This window comes from Octopus bimaculoides, chromosome 12 (genome assembly GCF_001194135.2).
Source record: "Octopus bimaculoides isolate UCB-OBI-ISO-001 chromosome 12, ASM119413v2, whole genome shotgun sequence".
Lineage (NCBI taxonomy): Eukaryota > Metazoa > Mollusca > Cephalopoda > Octopoda > Octopodidae > Octopus > Octopus bimaculoides.
In genome coordinates, this window is record NC_068992.1 from 61629567 (window position 1) to 61645110 (window position 15544).

A 15544-nucleotide genomic window follows, 5' to 3' on the forward strand; every position below is an offset into this window, starting at 1 on the left:
AAAGAGATATTTTCTGAATTTATATTCCAGGCAAAAATTGGCTGTTGAAAATTATTTCTCCTGAAGAACATGAACGAAATTTCACTGTAGAAATAATTCAAGACAAGTTATCTTCCTTCTCCAGAGACTTGTCATGGAATCATCTAACTATATATGGAGCTAGATATATCAGATATTTTAATCTGAAGACATATGAAGAGGGTGAAATCACAAGTCTGAAACTCCATTTCGTTGGTAAATCTCTGAAAATCAATGAAGTAAATATATTTTCTTAACCTATTTTAAAATATCTAAAGATGACTGAGAGGCAGATTGCATGTTTTAAGGGAGTAAATTTGGTACTTCAAAATGGCTGAGCCCACACTCTCAGTGGAACCAAGTTTACTCCTCATTCTTTTCTAAAACATACTTATAATGATGGATAGCCCTAGACCTGTCCCCCACTACACACATTCTCCTTTCAGTTCTGATCCTCCTATCTTCTCAACCTTATAACTAACCCTTCTCTTCTTCCCTGTTCCCTGCCTCATTTCCTTCATCCTCCCCTCCAACTTACCATCCCTGATCTCTGGTGGTGGCGGTGGTGGTGGTGGTGGTGGTGGTGATGATTATGATCATGATGATCATGATGATCACTATCTTCATGTCAGTGTAATCAACTAAACCCCTCCCTCACAAGGTGTTACCCTACCACCTGAATAACTGAAAATTCATCACCAATGTCGCTTACTTCTTTCTGGTCTATTCCACTACAGTGCATATAGGTATCCCATATGATACATCTTACAGCTGAAAGTTGTGAGAGCAAAGTAAATTGTTGATTGTTCTACTGAGCCTCAGTACTAAATCCACATCCACTCTTTTAATTAATAGGGAAAATGTTAATAACCCCTTGATAGCTACATCTGGTTAGGAGAAAAGTCAATCAGTGGAATCTATTCATCAAGCTTTTGTGATATGAATATTATTGGCTATTTGATTGATTGAGTGATTGATTGATTGATTTGGAGGGAAGTGGGATGGAAAATATTTAAAGTGTCTCCCCTACAGAATGTTGACACCAATAGAGAATGCAAGGACAAACAACATCAACACCTTGACAAGAAACTGAAGAAAATCATAATGAGTGTTCAATCAGGTGAGTTATATTAATGAAATTTCAAATCTATCATTTCAGGTAAATTTGATCAACAATTTCACAGAGTATAAATTCAAAACAAATGAAGGAAACAAAACTCAGGATAACTTGGTGACAGAATTTATCCGAACAATAAAAGGTATTTGGTGTACTGAAATTGTTTTATTTAACCCTTTGGCATTTTAACTGGTCATATCCAGCCAAAATATTCTACCTGTTTTATGTTCAAACTGGCCAGATTTGACCTCACACATAACCTTACAATGTCATTCTAACGATAAATAGTCTCCTCATCAAAATCTTAAAGCTACAAGATATTGCATGGTTAATTCAAAACAATGTGAATAACAAAAACATTACTTTTAACAGAATAATGTGAATGTTAAAGGGTTAAATATTGTTTGTTTTAAATGTCAGACATCAACATCATTATAAAGAGGCACATCTATGCATATACAGACAAATACAGTCACATACATACACACCTATTCCCATTACGTATATACAAACATAAGCTGGTTGGGTGGATAATGTAGTAAACAATCAAAATGAATCTGTGATTTTTAACTGTATGTCTATTAAATATCTTTCTATCCACCCGCCGGTTGAAAAGCCTTTATCAACAAACATCTGAAGACTCAGACATGTCCTGGATGCACATGAAGAAATAAATCTAAATATCCTTTAGGGCAGGCAGGCAATATATCATCAGTTGCTTATGAAGTGCAGGTATCAGCAAACTATGGCAATGGCTGGACAGAGGCTAAGTGTTATATTGAATCAGAGGAAGGAAAATTTAAATCCAAATACAAAAACTATCTTTCAGAATTTAGACATGCAACAACCACCTTGGCATTAGTCTAGAAGCTTCAGGATTAGAACATCAGCTACAACATCAAATGGAAGAGCCTTTCTAAGACCAGACATTATGTTAACAGGTCAAAAATATATTTCATATGCTCGCCTGAATAACTGTATCTTTTTTTTTAAAAAAAGCTCCAATGACAGTAAATACCAAAAGTGAGAATGTTTCTTCATATCTGCATTTTACAAGGTACTTCTTAGTAGAAATTAAGGATAAACCAATTGGCACATAATAAACCATTGTAGTGTTAGTACGTGTAATTCTGATACTCATAAGACATTGGCTATAATTACAGTAAAGTTAATTATTTCCCTGTGTTTCTCTGTTTTTTTCTAAATGTCTGTGCTCATTTAAACATCAATTCCACCAAACACAGTTGCTAAGCCATCTTGTTGCTTTTAACAGCTTCATAAATGGTAAAACATGAATATTTCAACCAAGAAATCCTGAGTAGCTGTAGTGCAGTCCCTGAGGCTTATCATATTTGCTATAAGATACACACACACACACACACACACACACATATACATATATATATACATATATGACACAAGAAAAGCGCCATCTGAACATGGTCGATGCCAGGTCCACCTGACTAACTCCTGTGCCAGTGGCACGTAAAAAGCACCATTCATATGAGGCTGATGCTAGTACCCACTGACTGGCTTTCATGACAGTGGCACGTAAAAAGCTGATGCCAGTACCCCCAACTGGCCCCCATGCCGATGGCACATAAAAAGCAACATCCGAACGTGATCGATATCAAGCCCGCCTGACTGGCTCCTGTGCTAGTGGCACATAAAAAGCACCCACTACATTCTCAGAGTGGCTGGCATTAGGAAGGGCATCCAGCTGTAGAAACATTGTCAGATCAGATTGGAGCCTGGTGCAGCTGCTGGCTCTCCAAACCTCAGTCAAACCATCCAACCCATGCCAGCATGGAAAACGGACGTTAAACGACGACGATGATGATGATGATGATATATATATATATAATCATATAAAATATGTTCATCTGCCAGAGAGACAAGGACCATCCAATCATCCTTGAAATGACTGATGACTTGAATGGTGACTTGGTTTAAAATGAAGAAGAGCTGAACATCATTATCTTCACTCTCTCATCCATGACCATCTTCAGTCCAGTGGGGATTGAAACTGATGCTGTGGATGACCAAGATGTCTTAGTTGCCCATCCTCCTCTTTGCATTTCACAATATGTTGTTGCAGGCACCTTCTCTGTTGAACCATGACATTTTCTTCTTCAGAGTCCACTGGATCCTGTCTTCAATGGTATAGATAAGAAAGCTCTAACATACTTAATTAATTGATAGTTGAAATCCTAAATGGGTGCTACTATTCTGGGTCAAAGCAGACCAAGGAACAGTAGTGGCTAAGAATTGGTTTCTCAGACAGTACAAAACTGCAGTAGACACAATATCTTCAATCAACAACATCGCAATCCTGGATACTCTGCAACATCTGCAATAATAATAATCATAAACTGTAAAGATTGTGCCATAATAATTGGAACATTGAGAACTGTAAGTAAAGATATAGTCAAATGGTTGAAGGAGATAGGAATGGAATGTCCTGTAGAGTGTCTACAAAAAGTTTGCAGCTACAAATGTCAAGCATAAAGGTTGTCTCTATTGTCATCGGAACATTGGATTCACTGCTACCCAACCTGAAGAAACATCTGGAAACTTTAGAAATACCCTACAATCTAGGTGTATCGTAAAAATCAGCATTTCTTGAGACTGCATGCGTATTGTGTAAAGAACTGTCTGTCTGAGGTAATTGTGACTTGACAGACAGCACAAGCACCTGGTACACACAATATCTTCAATCAACCACATCAAGATATTGGATACTGTGTGGTGTCTTAAATAATAATAATGATAATATTTAAGGATTGATGTTACTCTTCCAGAAAGTAAAGAAACAATAAGACGAGTGCAACTATTATCGAATGAACAATATTTTGACACTCTTCTTATTGTTTCTTTACTTTCTGCAGGAGTAACATCAATTCTTTGAATATTACCAAAATGAAGTAGATTGAGATGATTATTTTGAACTTGTGGAAGATACACAAAGTGTCGAAATATTGTTTATTTGATAACAGTCGCACTCTTCTTATTGCTTCTTTAATAATGATAATAATAATAATAATAATGATAATAATAATAATAATAATAATAATCATTGCTTAAAGTCTGTTTTCCATGCTGGCATGGGTTGTATGGTTCGACTGGGGTCTGGGAAGCCAGGAGACTGCACCAGGCCCCAATCTGATCTGGCAGTGTTTCTACAGCTGGATGCCCTTCCTAATGCCAACCACTCCGAGAGTGTATCATCATCATCATCATCATCATCATCATCATCATCATCATCGTCATCATTTAACGTCCACTTTCCATGCTGGCATGGGTTGGATGGTTTGACTGAGGACTGGTGAGCCAGAAAGCTGCACCAGGCTCGATCTGATCTGGCAAAGTTTCTACAGCTGGATGCCCTTCCTAATGCCAACCACTCTGAGAGTGTAGTGGGTGCTTTTACGTGCCACCAGCACAAAGGCCAGTCAGGTGGTTCTGGCAACGACCATGCTCAAAAGGTGTTTTTTTACATGCTACCTGCATGAGAGCCAGTTCGGTGGCACTGGCCAATCAGGTGGTACTGTCTTCGGCCACATCAGCAATTTTGATTTTACTGGGTGCTTTTTATGTGCCACCGACACAGGGGCCAGAGGAGCTGGCATCGACCATGATCGGATGGTGCTTTTTACATGCCACCAGCACAGAAGCCAGTCAAAGCAGCACTGGTATCGACCACGTTCAGGTGGTGCTTTTTACGAGCTACCAGCACAGGGGTCACAACTACAATTTCCATTTGATTTGATTTTGATATTGATGTTGATGTTGATGTACTTGACTCAATAGGTCTCTTCAAGCATGGAATGTTGCCCTACAATCCAAGGTACTTTTGAGTGGGCTGGTTATGCGACACTGGTGTAGGTTACAGCTGTGAACTCACTTTATTTGCCGGGTCTTCTCAGTCACAGCATACTTCCAGAGGTCCTGGTCTTTTGTGATTGCCTCTGTGAGGCCCAATGTTTGAAGGTCATACTTCATCACCTCATCCCATGTCTTCTTCAGTCTCCCTCTAACCCAGATTCCTTCCACTGTTTGGGAGTGGCACTTCACACAGCTCCCCTCATCCATCCACAGTACATGACCATACCAGCACAGTCGTCTCCCTTGCATGCCACATCCGATATTTCTTCCGTCTAACATTTCTCTCAGGGCACTTACACTCAGTCATGTGTGCACACTGACATTACACATCCAGCGGATCATGCTAGCTTCATTTCTTTCGAGCCTACACATGTCTTCAGCAGTCACGTGCTGTTGACCTTGATATAGGATCATCATGTTGTGCACATATGGTTGTAATGCGTATGCCTGGTGTACCCTTATCAGACGGGTAGTCATGATGGGTATACTGGGCTTCGTATATTTTACCCCAGTGTCACTTCGATGGCATGCACTGCTCTCTCACTCAATAATGATGATGATGATGATAATAATAATAATAATAATAATAATAATAATAATAATAATAATAATAATAATAATAATAATAATAATAATAATAATAACAATAATAATAATAATAATAATAATAATAATAATAATAATTATAATAATTATAATAATAATAATAATAATAATAATAATAATAATAATAATAATAATAATAATACCCTGATTTAGTACCAAGAAGTGGCTCATATGACTTCTGAGTCTAACAGATTGGAAATGCAATCATGTACATATTTTGTCTTGGTATAAAAGATGGGCTACAACAAATATTCTGCTCAATACCACAGATTTGCTTGTCAGTTGTTTGACCTTAACCAGTTGATCATGTCCCTTAATGGCTGACAATATGCACATCTCTGATCACAAGCAAGAGTAGTGGGGGAGCATCATAGCCATGTGTTGAGAGGAATTCTTTGGGGTTCGAATTATTCACTTTTGGAAGTACGAATGTTTTGTTCATCATCCTTAACCAAACCATATTTAGAGACCTTTTGAGTGAGATGGGCTACTCAACCTGAAGAAAATTCTAACTGGGCTCCACCTGCAAGATCATGTGCTGTTAATCTTGATATAAGATCACCATATAAGATCACATATCGTTGCAATGCGTGTACCTGGAGTACACTTACCAAACAAGTAGTCATGATGGGTGGACTGAGCTTTGTATATTTGTACCCCGATATCACTTTGGTGGTATACATTACTCTCTCACTCAATAATGATAATAATGATGATGATAATGATGATGACAATGATGATGATGATGATGACGATGATGATGATGATGATGATGATGATGACAATGATTTCTTTTATTCACCATCAGAGTGAAGGATGAGGGGGCAATACAAGGATGGACATAAAGTATAGAGGTTTACATATAATGAAATGATTAAAAAGGGAGAAAAGTATACACAATATACAATAAAACAAAGAAGTGAAGAGTACATAGTACACAACAGTTAAAGGAAAGAAGTAAAATTAAAAGTTGAAAGTGATGTGTACTTTCTGATTCAGGAGGACCTCTATGGATAAGCAAGAAACTCCACTGTCCAAGATCTCCCTGAACAACTAGGGAAAGTGTTGTCTCCAATTCCTTTTCTCTAATTCACAGATCTATACTTAGAGCAGTCCCATTCACTCCCATCATTTTCACAACTTCCCCACCCCTTTCAATAAATTTACTTGAGGACAGCACCTCCCTATACTGAACAAGTGTGTGCTGAACAGTTTTGTTCTGTGCACACGTCAGACAAGCTCGTCTAATAGCACATCCATGCCTGTAGTGTTTATCTCAAACTCATAGCCACTCCAGTAGTACTGGCAAGCCAAGGGCTTGTGGAAATTATCCATAGTAGTCCTTGTTCAGAAAGTCCCTCTGAACAAACTAGCCAGTTTGTTTCCATCAACATCGAGGGCTTCCCCAATGACATTGTTGCATTTCCCCACCACTAATCCTCTGTATATTGCTAAAGGGGAACATCCACCTATCACATTGCCCAACTGGTAAAGGACTGTCAGCATCTGACATCCCTCTAAGTGCCAGGTGCCCAGCCTCAGTTTGGATAAAGGAAATTGCCCTTGGCCAACTGTTGCTCTTCAATCTGCAGACACATGCTCAGAGTAGGGTCATTCACTTCCATTATTTCCACAGTCACTCATCTTTTCACAAGTTCACTGGGAGATAGCACTCCCCTCTCTATCCTTGCTTTCCTTTCCAAGCGGAACTTGAAAAAGTTAATGAGAGCTTGACTGAAGAGGACAGTGTCTTTCCTCAACCCTTTGAGCGTCATCCATCGCACAAACTCATTTGCCATAGCCTCTAGACAGAGAAATACTGCCTGCTCTGTTTTGTTTAAGGCAGGTAGTGAGGCTATCTTCATGTTGGACTCAGCTGATAATCAGATCTTTCCTACATGTGATAAACAGCTGCTCAACATTACTTCACAAGTCAGCAATACTCAAACTATGCATGAGTGCATACAGTATGGCTTTGTCAATCTGCACACAACTCAGATAGTCCTGTCTAACAGCAGTTACCTTGAACTGACAATGCTCCTCAGTAACACTGCCAGGCCAGGGATTTCTGGAAATCATTCATGGTAATTCCTAGCACAAAAGTCCACTGAAACAGACCAGCTTGTTCTTCCCAATCAACAATATAATAATATTATACATGCACACACACACACACACACAAATATTGAGATAGATAGCTAGATAGACAGACACAGACAGACAGACAGACAGACACCAGTGTGTGTGTGTGTGTGTTGGTAAGAGAAAGGTTATCTGGCCTTAGGAGATCTGCTTCAACAATAATGTGGACATCAAAATAATGATGATGATATTAGCTATCTATTCATCATTTCATGTTGTCATCAGCTATTTCTTCCGTCCAAGAATTTCTTCCTGACTGAATGATTCCTCTAAATTGATGATATTGATGACTGAGATTGACAATCCCCACAAAAAACTGGATTGGACTTCTCAGATCAATAATAATGTTTGTGTATTTCAGAGATATTTTGTCAGTTTTTAATTAAAATTTATTCCTTACTTTTTAGAGAAACAAGAGAAACGTGAGAAAATACATTCTAATGAATCAAATCTCATCATGAAAATAGGTAATTGTTTTTCTTTATACATCATCTTATTATTTTTCTTTATAATTTTTTCATTCTGAAACTGCATGTTTTCAAGTTCAGTCCCTCTACATGCTATCTTGGACAAATGTTGTCATCAATATCCTGGGGCTGAAGATCCAGTGCCTCTGAGTGAATTTGAAATTATTATCTGAGTATCACTGGAATGGTACCCACTCAATGTCATGTATTGAAAATAGGGGTCATGTTCTGTCCTGGTTTGTTAGTTATGAATACCAGTTAATCCTCCTCAAACATGATTTTATAATTGGGAGTGAATTTTTTGTATGAGTTTAACCCTTTTTGTTACCATATTTCTATTCAAATACTCTACATTAGTTTTAATTAACTTTGAAAATAAATTTGCCATTATTAAGCTGGTATTTGGCAGTTTAAAAACTGCAGCTGAATGAAAAATAGGGAGTAAAATGAGGTTAACAAGTTTAACACATTAACTCCCCCACCCCAAAATATTTAATTAACTCTTAAAATCATATTGAAAATTTTCCAAGACAAAAGCCCAGTCTTGTAATAATTATGTGACAAAACAAAACTGAATGATAGAAGGGATTAGAGCTTTTTTCCCTTATATTAGACACTTCTCTACTGCCCTCCAAATAAACATAAACAAGGTTTACTTGTGGTGTTGGATTATAGTACCAGAAGTTAAGAGTTAAAATTACACTCATGATGGAAAGGAAAATCCTTAGCATTAATGATAATCCTTGTTAAAAAGAGGAGTGACAACTTCAACATTCAAACAATTGGAATTATGCAGTAGGGAGAGTGTGGGGTTTGATAAGAACGAATACCAGTATATTTTATTGAAGAGGTTTAATAAGACCAAAACATAGCTCGCCCTATGTCTCCATTCAATTTTTTATTGATTTCCATCTTGAAATTGCCTCTCTTGATTTTGACAGCAATTATCACCACAGCTAATTAATTTTCTTTTAATTACTTTTGTAATTTTGAATGATGACAAATTTATTTTTGATTATTACATTAGGTATATTAGCTGCTACTTAAGTATACATAAAATATTGCTTGATTGAGCATCCTATTGTTTTCTTCTTTAGTTGTTGGCCTCTTTGGAGTCATCATATTATTCTTGATCATCATCATCATCATACTCATTGCCAGGTAAAACTCTTATATTATTATTCTTTACTCTCATTTTATTTCATTCTTGTGTTTGCATGCGTGTGTGTGTGTGTGTGTGTGTGTGTGTGTGTGTGTGCATGCGTGCATGCATGTATGTGCGTGCATGTGTATAGTTATGCTTGTATTTATCTGTATGTATGTATGTTTTCTTCATAGATAGTGAGTAGAACATTACCAGAGTGTGTGTGTGTGCATGTGCGTGTGTGTGTGTGTAAAACATACAGACATGACCATATGTTTAAGAAGTTTGCATTTGAGTTCACTTCTACTCTATGTAGCATGGGCAAGCATCATCTGCTTTAACCCTGGGCTGCCTAAAACCTGATGAATGGATCTGGTAGAAAAACTGAGATACCCATCATATATATGTTTTTGTACATGTCAATGTATGAACACTCCATTTTGTTTAACATTTAGTTTTTAACAATTACTGTAATTAGGAAGGAAAGAATAAATGAAAATGATTTTGATTTTTAATTTTTAATTTTATTAAAGGATAATTTAAATGTTTTCAGCGATATATAGACACATTTCCGGATTATAACTTCATTATCATAGTTTGAAGGCTAATTCTGAATAACCCCAACCCTAACCCTATTAAATGGAGACATACATACATGCATGCATACATATATACATATGCACACATGCACACACACACACACACACACACACACACTTATGCTAATATATATTCATTCATACAAATGTGTGTATGCACATGCATATGGCTAGAAGTGGCAGAGATCAAGAGAGATGGGGAGTTATATTTTCATCCAATTATATATATATATATCATTCAATGTACACAGTATAAAGATGAGAACTACTAAAGATTGCATGAAGACACAAGGCACGTTATGAAAACATGCTTTGTGTCTTCAAACAATCTTTGGGCTTTGGGCACATACTCTGTTCCATTTAAAAATTAGAGTGCTAATACATGGTAAATCACAAGAATAAAAATGAGAATGTTGCTGCAAAAAGTGGATTAGTGAATATAAGCAGAAAAAAAATCTTGAGCTTAGAGCCTGAAGATTGGTTGCAGACACAAAGTACCTTATAAAAACCGACCTAGACATGTGTCTTTACAAGACTATTAGCACCTCTCATCTTTATACTGTGTATATTAAATGATATTTGTCTCTCACTGGAATAATTTCTTGTTGATCTTACCTTAATCCATTTCTCACATGCACGCACGCACGCACACACACACACACACACACACACACACACACATATATATATACATATATAGTAAATCCCAAAAAGAACAAACACAAAAACACAACATAAGGACAAGGTGCATGTAATGTATTAGCAGACACTCAGGGAAGGAAAGAAAGATGGTTTAACATTTCAAGCAGATGCTCTTCTTCAGAAATAGAGAAAAGTCCAATAGAAGGGAAGACGGACGAAGAAATTTGCCAACGATTCACATGTAGTTACATTTTGAAATGACCAGAAGGGAATGGGTGAAGAAAAAATTATTTCTAAGACAAGAGAGTGTAAGAGAAGGAGGTATGTGTGGGTATGTGCATGCCTCCAAGTCTGTATGTGTAATAGCACGTTTGTGTGCATATGTGTGTGTGTGTGTGTGGTTTTAGCTGTTTATATGTGTATGTGTGAGTGAACTTTGTGTCGCTTAATGTTGTAGAAAGAATTAAGTAGCAAGAGTGGCAGTCTTTTGTGTAGTTGTGTGTCTCTTCACATGTATGTAGGAGAATGGTCAATAGAAAGGTGTTTAACTGGTAGTTTGAAGTATGTGTGTGTGTGTGTACGTGTGTGCATGTATGTATATGTTGTGTGTGCGTGTGTTTTGTATATAATGTGTGCTTGCGTATGTGTGTATGTGCGTGCGTATGTGTGTATGTGTGTGTATGTATGTGTGTATGTGGGGGGGTGTCTGTGGAGTATATGTGCATTCCTCTATGTGTGTGTGTGTGTGTGTGTGTGTGTGCACGAAACAGTTTGGCTGCTTGTTTCTCAGGAGACTGTCAGAATGATGTAAATACCTCTGATGACAACCCAATAAGGTTCGTAAATCAATTAACGTTGTTTCAGTCTGTGTAGAAATGACTAAAATCTGCCATTTATAATTATACCATATGTTATATATATATATATATATAAAGCAGATGTACACAAAGTACAATCATTACTAGAAATAGCAGCCAGTAAGTTTATGGCACTATGTAGAGCTTCACTGAATATTTACAGGCAGAGATGTGTGCAGGTGGTGGATATAGGAAAATTCTGTCTTAGCTCTACGGAGACCATTTGAGGAATAAAGGATAACTCAATACTGCAGTTTCAAACCCTTCAGATCACATGTGTGAGCGCAAATCCAATTCATAGCACCATAAACTTACCGGCTGCTATTTCTAGCAATGATTGTACACCTACTTTATTTATAATTCTAGCGATGTGGTGCTTTATTTTTGCTGGATATTAATGTTATTTCAATAATATCTATATTTTCCTGTGTATACATACATACATATAGTTGAAATCTATAGAAAAACAAAAGACAGGTGTATGAACAGCAAGGAAGTGTATTAGTTTGACACTTGAGAAAATAAAAAAGTCTTTTATGTTTCGAGCTTATGTTCTTCAACAGAAAGTAATAAGAGAAATAAACAGAAAGAGAATGAAAAAAAAACTTGCAGATTTCAGTGATCCAGCATGGCACACATACATACATATATGTATAAATACATATATTTATATATATACAACACATACATACATACATACATACATACATACATACATACATACATACACACATGTGTGTGTGCATGTGTGTGTAGTAGAATCTCATAGTGCAAGTGCACCACTGTATGAGTAATTTGCTGTACAAGCAGACACTCCAGTGAATTTTTGTCTTGAAGTACAAGTTGAAATCCACAGTATGAGTGAGTTTCATACAAGCAACCACTAGTTGGCACTGAGCTTGCACACACCCTCCCAACAAGTGTAGCCTCCACTTGCTCAGTTCACATGTTCATCTCATTGTGACGGCAACCCTGTTGTGTTTTTCCCAGTGTTTTTTTTTTTTTAGTTTTGTGCACTTCTTCCGTGCATAATCCATAAATGTGAGTTATTTTTAACTAACCACAAGGGTCTTACACAAAGGGAACAGCACAAGGGCAAACAAAACACAAAATTGGGGGAAAAAAATAAACCGATGAAAAAGAAATGAAAAAAATGGAAGATGGAATGATGGCAACTCGAAACCCACACTCCGAGTACCCTCATTGAACTCTTTTATAGTGAATTTTGGATGAGACAGTTCTCATTTGAACAAATCATGTGACCGTACCATATCTTTTAGTCCAGCTGTTTCCACTTCTTCCTCCAAATCACAGTCTTTCTTCCCAAACACCTCTTTAAATTCTTGAATGTGCTCACTGTCAACGAGCACCCCCTCATATGAGGGGGTAATCCTCAGAAATGTCACTCTTTATCAGTTTGTTGATATTTTTAAGCTTTTTCACTAAGTTCTTGTTCTCTTTATAATATACCACAAAGGTTTTTTTTCCCCCACATGGGATGGTGATTGGGAGGTTTGCTATTTATGTACACTGCTTGTTTTTTTGTCAGTACAGGGTCAGTGTTAAGTGGGGTATGTCGAGGGCTGGTGTCTGCAAGGGAAGGGTGGGTTGGGGATAGGACAGGCCTGGGTTGGGGATAGGACAGGCCTGGGTTGGGGATAGGACAGGCCTGGGTTGGGGATCTTCATCACTGGTATGCATTCTCTTCTGCCACTTTTTGTTTTTCTTCCTGTTAACTGCTGTTCACTCCTCTGTTATTTCCTCTTGCTCCTTTGGTTCATGTATTCCTTCTGACTTTGATGCTTCAATAGGTGGAAGTGTGGTCTTCATTGATATAGGCACTGCAACTTTTGCAGAGCGAGGAGGACACTCAGATGTAATGTGGCCTTTCTGGCCACACTTGAAGCACCTAGGCTTCCTGCCCTCCACCATTACCCTCAGTTTCCTATCGCCCACCACTATGGTTTCTGTGATAGCATTTAAGTCTTCTGGGGTGCCCTGGATGACCATTTCCAGGCCTTGCTCCAGCCAGTTCCTTTCAAGTATTCTCACGGCCTGGAGGATTGTCACCTTCTCTTCCAGGCCCAACACTATCACCGCCACTAACCAGGCAACATCTACCTCTGGTGCTATCTCCTCCACTCTCACCCTGGAAGCCCGTCTTCCAAGGTAGGAAGGTAGGAGGATGATATTGTCCAAAGACAATGAGGCCATGGAGTGTTGCTTGGCCTTTTCCTCTGACGAGAACCTCCCCTCCATTGTGACATATTTGGCATCCCTGGCCAGGTAAGTTATTTCCAGCCAGATGAGTGCCAAAAACTTCTCAATTTCTTTTCTCTCCACAATCTCTACCTTTTTCTTTCTCTTTAAAAATGATTTGAATATCACTGTTTTCCTCTCAGTTTCTTTCGTGACTTCCCTTTTCATTAGGTCCTTGTACATCTTAAACTCCTGCATATTAAAATTTATTCCTTCCTTCTTAACTCTAGTAACATCTTCAAAACCTTTACCACTTTTCAAATTGGTTTCCCCTCCCTTTTTTGCCGGCTCCTTCTCTATATTGATTAAGCATCTCTCCAACTCTTCCTCCGATGAGTCCTTGTCAGACATACTGATATTATCATATTGTATTTTAAATGTTAAGCAACATCTCCCCCTTCAAACAAAGGGGACAACGACGACAGTCACACTTGCACGGGAAAACAGGGTGTTTTTTAAAAATACAATAACAGTTCAAGAATGTAATGCACATAAAACAACAAGCAACTTAGTAATTCTCCTGAAGCACTATGTCCAACTCGAAAGTGAAGAGAATGAATCTCAAGTAGTTCACAATTGACACATTTCATGCAACGTTGTAATCCATAAATGCAAGAGAATAAAAATGATTATTTGTTGCTTTTATTATTGTTGAGATAAAACCAGAAGATTCCATTATTAATTTATATTTTATGAAAATGTAGATATGGTTGTGCATTAACTTGGTATAGAGTAAATTAATGTATAATATTTAAAGTCAATTAGCTATATATTAAAAGAGGATAGGTTCAAGTTTCAGGAGTATAAAATCAAAGGACATATTTAATTCACTATATATAATTTTATATATATATATATATATATATACAATAGTAGAATAAGAAATAGAAAGTCCTTGGTACAGTATTATATATTCTTTTACTCTTTTACTTGTTTCAGTCATTTGACTGCAGCCATGATGTATATTGTCTATTGCAGAAATAAGATGTCCAGTAACAAGAAAGTAAGCAAAGATAACATCTCAACTCTTCAAGTCGCTGGTGAATTTAATAACCATCTCTCTACACGAGATACTAATTCAGTTGCTATCAGTGAACCCAGATTGGAATTTTGCTCTCTACAACAAGATTCTCTAGATATATATGAAAACCTGGATGCAAAATCAAACGCAGCATCTTTTGAAGTTGTTGATTGTGATTTATATGCAATGCCAGAGCCAAGAAGACCTGCTCAACCTGCTCAACCTGTTGATAATTTTGATAATCTTGATAATCCGGATATTGAGCAACTTTATACACAGCCTATCAAATATATATGCAGATGAAATTTCCATGTTTAGCAATTTGAGTTTTTTCTTCAAATTTTGCCAGTTTTTGTTTTTTCTTCAGTGATGTCATTATAAAGAATATTTGAGAAATATACTACTTAATGAATAATTTTTAAATAATATATTGAATAACTTGTCATTATTTTTAACTGAAAAGAATTCTAAGAATTAAAAAATTTTTAAAGAAACTATTTGTTTTGTTTTAATTTACTTTGTTATTATTATCATTATTATTATTAAGGATGTGAAGTTGGTGAGCTGGTAGAATTGTTAGCACACTGGACAAAATGCTTAGCAGTATTTCATCTGCTGCTACATTCTGAGTTCAAATTCCACCGAGGTCAATAAATTAAGTACCAGTAAAACACTGGGGTAATCAACTAATCCCCTCCCCACCAAATTTCAGGCCTTGTGCCCATGGTAGAAAGGACTATTAAGGATGCAAGTTGGCAGAATTGTTAGCATATTGGACAAAATGCTT

The 15544-nt window shown here is 37.0% G+C and overlaps 1 protein-coding gene across 4 annotated transcripts in view; it reads left to right on the forward strand.

Moving 5' to 3' along the window:
- The window catches only part of LOC106873224 (uncharacterized), an 81593-nt gene extending 66342 nt beyond the window's left edge, over positions 1-15251 (forward strand). For 3 of the 4 annotated variants that reach the window (XM_052972215.1, XM_052972214.1, XM_052972216.1), the window contains 5 exons: positions 31-257; positions 1178-1277; positions 8176-8235; positions 9333-9396; positions 14715-15251. In XM_052972215.1, the coding sequence (XP_052828175.1) occupies positions 31-257; positions 1178-1277; positions 8176-8235; positions 9333-9396; positions 14715-15060 (797 nt within the window). In that variant the 3' untranslated portion in view covers positions 15061-15251. The remainder of the gene's footprint in view (positions 1-30; positions 258-1177; positions 1278-8175; positions 8236-9332; positions 9397-14714) is intronic. The other variant, XM_052972217.1, reaches the window with a different exon arrangement.
- Positions 15252-15544: the final 293 nt, after the last annotated feature.